Below are 9,395 nucleotides of genomic sequence, written 5' to 3' on the forward strand. Positions count from 1 at the left end.
TTCATCAACCAAAGCTTCATATCATACTAATACTAACACACATTCAAATACATTTCAAACTGCATAAACCAAAAAAAACATGAAACCATACTAAAATCAAGTCTACTCGACCGTGAATTTGATCAGAAGAACGCTCTGCTACCGTAAAACACACGAGAACCGTTGTTTTTTGGTGATTGTAGGTCCGGGTTAGAGCTCGAACTACCCGAACTCGGAGGACCATTTGTGTCGATATCCAAAGGAAGTTTCATCTTTGCCAATGACTCTGTAAATTGTTGCATACTTTTCATGTACATGTCCACAATGTCTTGTTGCACTACTTTCTCTTCCTCTGGCTCGATGCTCACGCAAACTACTGGCTTCGTAACTGTATCACTTGCTGCCTCGCTACACAAATCGTTGACCTCGCTGTTTTTAGCATTTGGTGCTGAAACATGTTCTTGGGTTTCAGGTTTTGAACTTGCTGATGTTTTTGATGACTCCGAGCATGTAGGTAGTGATGGTGAAGAAACTGCGTCGTTTGATACACTATTAGGTGGAGAATCGATCTTTGAAGCTTCACTTGACTTCTCGTTCGACATTGGAAAGACTGGATTCTCACACTTGGGAATGGTTGAGTTCTCTGAAGATTCAGAATCCAAATTCGAACACGTGATACCGATGTACTCAGAGACCATTATCTGATCTTCGTTCGCAATCTTAAGATCCGGGAATTCCATCATGTCCAAATCATTTGGATGTGATTTGGTTAAACTCGAATCCTCCCCTTCTGCAATGGCTTCAAGGGGAGCTGTAGCTATGGCTGGAATGGCCATGAACTCTGGTGAAGCTCCAATATACGAAATCGATAGCTGCACGAACCCGGCGGGCGAATGGAACAAATCGGTGGACGAAAGAGAGAACTCTTTCTCCAACTTCCCATTAACAACAACAACTTCTCTTAAAGGGATCAAAGCAAAACCAAGCAACTGATCTTCAAGATAATTCTTGACTCTACTAAGCATCCATAACTCACATTTGAGCGACGTATCGATGGATCGAACGTCGAGGCGAACACTGTCGTTGAAAACTGGATTTCTCCCACCACCGTTGATGGTTTTAGTGGACACAGAGTTTGCAGGATCAGTAGTGAAAGAAAGCCTAGCATACACATCTTGCTTGTGGTATATGCATATGTTATGAATGTCTCTTGCTTGGTGAACCAACACCTCAAGAACACCAACAACTTCCTTATTGTCCTTACCATTTTCCACAACACATTCCTTCTTCTGTTCCTCTGAAACAGCCATGCTCTTAGCTTCGGAAGCCATTAAAACACCTGCAAATTCCCAAAAAAATACCCCAATTTCATTCAACTTGGAAAGATCCTAAAGAACTCACATTTCAAAACTACAATCGGCAGAGTTTTTCACATCAAATACAGAGAAACAGAGCAAAAAAGCCCTAAATCAAAGATGAATAAACAGAAGAATTTGAACAAAACTGAAAAGGGGTTACAAAAACAGTAAGAACCCAGAAGCCATAAGTGAAAAGAAATCAAAACCCTAAACCCAATTACCAGAAATGAGCACCGAATCTGAAAATCCCCAAATCCAGAAACAGAGGACTAGAAAGAACACACGAAGCAGAGTGAAATTCTTAGAATCCGAAAGCGAAAAGACAAAAGAAGAAAAAGGGGAACACAAATAGATAAAGAAGGGGAGTGTTTGTTTGTATTCATACCTTTAAGGCTCCAAAGTCAAAAACGATAATCCGGGAAATCTGGTGCACTTGAGAGCTCGAAATGGCCTCGAGAATGGGAATTGAATGATTTGTTTTTAGGGAATTTTTGTGAAATGGGGTTTTAGGATGAAGAAGAGAGGAGAGGAATCGGGGGTTTGTAAAAGGAAGTCCCACGCGTGGGGGCTGGGAATTGACGAATGAGACCAAGTGGGACACACACAGATAAAGAAACGCAGTGCGGCGTTTTCATTACTGTTTTTTGTGTGAGCAGTGGTGGTGTTTCAGCTTTTGAATCATCCACATCGCTGCCTTTCTTCAATTATTGATCAACAAAGTTCTTTAAATATGATATCTCAAAAAGGAATTGCTTTGGCTATGGAAATAAGACATCCAACACTTTGGTAAACTTTGAAAATATGTTCTTTTTGATGCAAGTGGGAAAAGAAGAGAGCTGTGGAGTTTCCATCAAAAGGGGGAAATTTTGTGTTGTTACAAACTTACCATGACCAACTTCAAGTTCAAATTTTGAATTAAGGTGCGAGGGAAATTTCCAAACTAAGCTACTGTTCTATGATGGAAGTCCCCATCCACTAATTTAGGAAATGATCGTAAGTTTATATATACTTATTCCTTATATTATTAAATTCTAAGTAGGTTTCATTTCTTCTCTTATGATTAAGCAACTATCACGGACTTATGTCAAATTTCATTTTCCTCCATTTTTTTTGAACAACTCATTATTCAATATTTTCTACCCGACATAAGATATCACATACAAACTTAATGATATCACATACAAGTATGACGAGGGAGACGTAGAATTTTGATCCACTAACAATTCAAGATGGTCCTCAAACATTGGTATGGACCATTTCCAATCATAATTTCTTTGGTTCTCTAATAACTTTTGTCAAGCTAAAAATAATACAACTCCTCCAAATACTCCTATCACCAAATTTTAGGCCTTCTAAAACTCGTTTTCAAATGGAGATAAGATTTTACTTGAGACTAGAGACATATGTGACATACTTCAATGCCCATTGATTTCCTATTGAAGTTCGTATGCATATATTTCATTTTCCTTCAATCTCTACGACTTTGTTGTCGGCGAGCTACACTTTCCCAAAATTTTCAGGTTTGAAATTTCATAACAATACCTTGTTTCAACACGAATGAAAAGATGCACATGAATCCAAAATCAAAGATTCAATCGAACTATCCACACCGAAGATTAGAGCATCCCAATGTTTTCTGCTAAATTTATAGAATCATTATCATCTCAACAATTCCAATACATTATATTTGGTCTGTTTGGAGATGTTCCTTAGTTCTTTGATTTTGTTTGACTATGAATGTTTGAGGTCTTTAATTTACTTCTTTCCCTTCGGTCAACACTGAGAGCATTGTCCGATGAATCACCAATTTTCTATTTGCAAATACTTTCGCTAAGGACTATATCTCAAATTTTATCAAAGCTCAGCTTCTTAGATCCTCAAAAATTGTTGTTGGCAACAACAACAATCTCCCACGATTCCGGTTAGATGACATCAAAATCAATATTTCATCTTCAAAATTAATTTCCAACACTGCCTAAGAGAATACAAATAATGCACAAAATACATACTCAAAGCACTACGTAAGAAAGTATACATATGGTTCAGTTTACAATAGATAAAAAAAAATTATTATGCACACACTTGTTAGATATTGGCTCAAGTTAATAATGCAACGATCCATGTCAATGGTTGAAAATTCTAATTTGGTACTTGATGACTCCGACATTTCCCTACATCCCTTGCAACATAGTCACTTTACTTACTACTTGATTCTAAGAGTGAAGTCTATTCACACATATGAGTTTTTTAGGCACGTTTTGTCCTCACTCATGCTTCCTAGAAAAATTTTTAGGAGATCACCCAACATAAAATTCCAACTTTGAATTTCTATAATTGAGTCATCGAAAACAAAAGTACATCTGTTTTATTGAGAAGTCCATAAGAGAAATTGATGGATATCGTAAACACCCAACTATCAGACGCTTGAATGAATCGAAGAAGTTGCCTAGCTGAGTGGAAGCATCCAACTAGAAGGCAAGAGCAGTTGCTAATGTTAAAGATAAACTAGCTGAGTTTTGAAGAATATAAAAGTTGGTTAACCCCGTCATTTAGTAGATTCACTGCCCAAAAAGGTAAACAACTCTCATACCTCAATTGTATTTGATGAAAGAATGAGAACAATGTTTAAACCACGATTAGGTTTATGATGGGCAAGGGAACCGTTTGAAACTTTGACGTCCCTTAAAAGTTTAGATAGTTGTAGAACCTAGGCCTGAACTTTGAGAATTGTTTTTTTGATAATTTTGTAGGTTAAGGATGTGATTAGAGCCTAAAAGTTGGTTTTTTACCAAATATGTTTATACTCACCAAATAATACTTTTTATTTTTAGATAACTATTGATTTTTTTTTATCGAGGCCGAAGAGAATTAAAAAGTTGAGCCGTTACAGAAAAGGGGTGTAATCCTTTAATTTTTTAATCTAATCTTGTTCCTTGAATAGTAAACTTCTTAATAGCACATTCACTTATGTCTTTGATTTTTTTTCTTTTAAATTTGGTGTTTTTTATTTTTAAATTATACAAAATTTTATTATATTCTTTTGTATCTGTTCAGGTGAGATATTTGATCGATAAGGTAATATGAATTTAATCCAAAACAGCAGTAGGTCCTTGACTACCCAATTAGGAACATCCTAAATGAACGACTTACTCATTTTCGACCCTAAATGAGAAGCAATGAACAATATAAAAGGAGAAGGTTACTTAAAAAGAATGAGAGCCCCCAAAGGAAAAAACGGAAAAGACACAAAATAGACTTCTGCGGCTGTTAAACCAGATAGCAAGAGGAAGAATAACTCTAATTTAGCAACTATTGACAGCAATAGAAAAAGAAGACCAAGAAGAATAGATTAACCCTAATTCAGCAACTATTAATTGGATGACTGAATGAGGTGCGATGACCAATTCCACTAGTGACTTAAGATGGTGTCAAGACACATGGACCATGTTAATTGAAAACAAAAATGATGTTGGATGCTACATTGCACACGGGAGACCTTGGCCTAATGTAGAGGCAAGTCGATTGTGTTGTAGATAAGAACATGTACACGAGGGTGGAGTGTGTGGCCAAACAAGCTTGGATTCAGCACAAATGATGTTTGATGGATGAAGACAAATCTCGCCTAAAGTCCGACCAAGCCACAAAGTCGGGCAACAAATGAATATGGGACTTGAGTTCTCCTCAAAGTTGGTCATGAGCATATCAAGATCACAATGCCGCACAGTTGAAAAAGTAAAATCGTAACACCGAGCATAGGAGACCCCAGCCAATCTAACTCCTCACCCATCTAATGTAATTTATTCCATGTTTTAAGTTTCAATCATAAATATTGTTAAACTTTATATTTTATCTCAAATATTTTCATTAATTTTTTTTTAACAATATTAATATGAAATCAATCCAAGGAAAGTTTGGAACAGATTACCTTGATCAAGATCGAGAGTAAAGAAAACTTGTTTCTAAACTCGTGATTTGAATCACTCTACAATAGGTTTGATCAATACTAGTTGAACATGCAAGTTCTAAGTAAAAGTTTAGCTCTCAACAAAATTAAAATTAAAATTTATTCTTCTTAATTTCAAAAGGAGTATTAGAGAACCCGAATAACTATTCATAGCATTAAAAATAAACATTATAATGAGGTTGTAATTTGATGACCATCGACCATTTTTTTAAAAATATTTATAGCCAGCGCAAGATTAAGAGCGTTGCGCTGGCTACAATTAAATATATTATTATATTTCTTGGATTATAAATTCATTCCTTTCTGTAACAATTTCGACAATCGTTATTGAGCACTACGCTGACGTAGTTGTTAGTACTTATGTCCAATGCCATTTTCAAATGAAATATTAGATACCACATATGAGCTCAACAATATCAAATGAAGAATAAAAGATTAAATTCGGTCTCAAAAGCGATCCTCAAAAGAGTAATTTCAATCTAGAAAGAAAACACAAAACATTGTTGTGCAGCTAAAAATGTGCTACCCACGAACATAAATAAAACCTTATAACAAATTAGAAGGGAGTTGATAAAGACAATTTTAATTTTCAACCCAAGGATTCAAGTTTTATAGGGGAATATGACTAGTTGTCAACTTTTCCCTACAGATGGTTATATGCAGCAAGCTGTTGTTGTTGCCTTTTGCTCACATTCCCGCCGTTGTTGTTGTCTTTTGCTTACATTCCCATATAACACAAATTTCAATTTCTCAAATCTTGCTTTCAAAACTCTCTTTTGAAATCTCTCTGCCCCCGTTTTCTAAAACTTTCTTCTTGAACTGGGGCCAAAGGCTCGAACCATAACGTTATCGCATCCTATCTCAAACATATCATTGAACACATCATACCGTAAATGTTATTATACAATTCACATATCATAACATATACATATCATAGTCATATCGATTCATAAACAATTTATACATATCAAATATATGACACGTGCAGAACCATGGAGCATGTGTCAATATCAAATATAACCATGTTGTTAGTAAGGTCATTTACTTGGTTGGCCTTAGCCGACGTTCTATCCTATTTCTAAGATTGACTTGATTTGTCCCTCGAAGTTTGTAACGGCCTACACGGAAGTATTCTACCGTATTAAGAACTTCCGTCTAATTTTTGAAAAAAAGTATTAATCTATATGCCACAGGACCTTATGTTAATTTGTCTCAAAATCTTGTCCGGACTAGGTTCCTTATATTCCATTCTCTGTAATCGATGTTCAGACGCATCGAGTCATCTTTCTTCTTTGACAAATAATGTTGGTGCACCCCAAAAAGGTATGCCAGGGCGGATATAGCCTTTATCTAGTAAGTTTTGTAATTACGCCTTAAGTTCCTTTAATCTTACTTTTACCACGCTATTAAGGACTTAGGTGACGTGGCATTTTTTATAGGTCTTTTAGAAAGGCGTTTGAAAGTACGCTCACTGTGGATACCGTGCCTAAGGTCTCTTCCTTTTCTCTCGCATTCACGATACTCCCTAACGTGGTCCAACCCCCCTCGTTGGACCATTCTCTACGCTTTCACACTTGAGACTTCCCTTGACTAATCTTAACTACTCTACCTTGAACATAATACTGGGTACAAACGATGGTGTGAATACCACTTCTTTTAATAGGGGTCGCCCACTTCCTTGACGTCCTCTATCTCACTCTCTAAGCGACATGATTCTAAGACTAACATGTAACCCTTAAGTTTAAGTCTATTATGTCTATACCGTTCATCCCATCTACGTATAATCATAAACATATAATTTTGTAACATAACATATCAATAGGCATACAACCAAGTCAAGTATCATACTCAATATTACAATCTAGCCATAAAATTTCATGTTAAGTTGACATTTAATCATAGCACAAACAGTTAATAACATTCATTTTTCTTATCTTATGTAGGACATACCTGACTGTGACGCGGCATCAACAGTGAGAATATGAAACATGTCAAGGCTACATCATAGGCTAGTCTACAAGATTTGTAACGACCCTAAATTTTCTACTTGATCTAAGGTCACTATGGTATACATATCATAAATATTAAGTGTAGAAATACTTAATTTAAACTTATTTATAAACATGAACTTTATCTTAAAGCACCGTCATAGACTTGCATGTTCGAAAACATCTTTAAAACGACACAACGAAATACTAAATGAAATAAATAAGTGTTAAAATTAAAAAAAAAAAATACTTTATTCTAACTTAAGAAAATAAGTACAACTATCATACGCATGTGTTATGATATCGAATTGCGATGTCGTCCTTAGCCTGCAAGGATGTCTTACCTGAAATAGAAGTAACATGTGGCTTGAGTATTTTAAGAAATACTTAGCAAGTGACGTCACTAATAGGGTTACATGCAAACACACACAATTATGAGTGAGACTTGTCATATCAATATATATTCCTTTGGCGGCTATCCTAAACAGGCTAATTGGATGTGTATTTACTGTTCTACACACCGTCCACACATGCGAGTATGGACCCACCAGTCAGTTTGCACACTTCCTAGGCCCCTTTCTTATCGGGTGAGCATTCTCAGGTTGCTGTTGTCCGGACACCCGTTTAAGAATAGCGACCATGGCAGCATGATAAACATAATGATTGTTTTCCTATATAACCGTCGCAGCATTATGATAAACATAATGATTATTTTTCTATCTGACCATTGCAGCATTATGATAACCATAATGATCGTTTCGTTGCCTCGTAACATATATGTCCGTACCATCGTAAAAATGAGGTATTTCTTGATGCATGTACACACAACCCCTCTAGCATTTTCCTTCATATCATATCATATATCATATTATTTCTCATACCGTTTATTATTTATCGTATCTTGCATGTGTGTCGGGGTTGTATCTCATATTAGTTCGTCGTTTTGCATGTCAATCATATCATTCATGTCACATATATATCATATCATAACATTTCCATATTTTCAGACATAACAATATACATCAGGCACATATCATATCATATCGTAAATCATAAAAATCACATAGCATATCCTGAGCGTGCCTTCAACATGTCTTATCATAGTTATATTAATTCATCAAACCTATCTTTCCATAACAAAAATCATATCATTCTCATATTAAATTACAATATACATAAATATATGCATCGTTCCCATATCCTAACCATTTCGTAAATATTTCGTAGTCATATCATTCCATATACATATCCTAGTCATATCATTTTCTAAACTTATCCTAACCATATCGTTTCACCCGTCTATCATAATCATTTTTTTTATTTTTTTATTTATATAACCTAACCATGTTGTTTCATCAATCTATCATAACAATGTTTTTTTATATATAACATTATCGTATCATTTTATCAATCTATCATAACTGTATCATTTTCTATGCATAATCTTATCGTATCGTTTTATCAATCTATCATAACCATAACGTTTTCTATACATAACCTTGTCCTATCATTTTATCAATCTATTATTTCGACAACATATAATATCATCGCATCATTATCTAACATCATCAAGTCATCATATAACGTCATCAAGTTATCATATAACATCATCACATCATCATATCATCATCATATCCAACCGAGCAAATAGTAAGGTCAATTACTTGGTTGACATAGGCCGATGCAACTCTTTGATCCTAGCTTAACATTGCTCCCTCAAATTCAATTCTGCATAAGGAGTCCAACCATTATAAGTTAGAATTCTATTATGAGAATTAGATTAAATAGTTTGAACTTACTCTTGATAATTTAAACTAGTTAAGTCTAATTAGGCATAAATACTTTAAATTTGACTTCGAGCATACGAGACCCAAGTCATATCAGCCAAAATGCTGAGCCACAAAAAAAAAAAAGAAAAAAGTACTAGTTAAGTCTAATTAGGCATAAATACTTTAAATATGACTTCGAGCATACTAGAAGCCAAAAAAAAAAAGTGTACTTTTTGATTGACTCGATCCCCACCACTTCTCAGCTTAGACTTCGAGCATACCAGACTCAAGTCATATCAGCCAAAATGTTGAGTCACAAAAAAAAAAAAAAAAAAAT

General features: G+C 35.0%; 1 protein-coding gene and 1 pseudogene across 2 annotated transcripts; one reads left to right on the forward strand and one right to left on the reverse strand.

Moving 5' to 3' along the window:
- Positions 1-1,974, reverse strand: LOC111462642. Of its 2 annotated transcripts, XM_023106428.1 has the most exons (3): positions 1,723-1,974; positions 1,559-1,606; positions 1-1,318 (listed from the first exon to the last, which is right to left on the reverse strand). In XM_023106428.1, exon 3 carries the CDS (start codon positions 1,308-1,310, stop codon positions 123-125), a length of 1,188 nt encoding a protein of 395 aa, XP_022962196.1. In that variant the 5' UTR covers positions 1,311-1,318; positions 1,559-1,606; positions 1,723-1,974; the 3' UTR covers positions 1-122. The 2 variants fall into 2 exon arrangements, with proteins under 2 accessions (XP_022962196.1, XP_022962118.1); XM_023106350.1 differs by lacking the exon at positions 1,559-1,606 and having other exon boundaries at positions 1,723-1,968.
- Positions 1,975-6,603: 4,629 nt separating this feature from the next.
- Positions 6,604-9,395, forward strand: part of LOC111450805 — a 6,726-nt pseudogene continuing 3,934 nt past the window's right edge.

Source organism: Cucurbita moschata, unplaced genomic scaffold (genome assembly GCF_002738365.1).
Source record: "Cucurbita moschata cultivar Rifu unplaced genomic scaffold, Cmos_1.0 Cmo_Scf00001, whole genome shotgun sequence".
NCBI classification, from domain to species: Eukaryota; Viridiplantae; Streptophyta; class Magnoliopsida; order Cucurbitales; family Cucurbitaceae; genus Cucurbita; species Cucurbita moschata.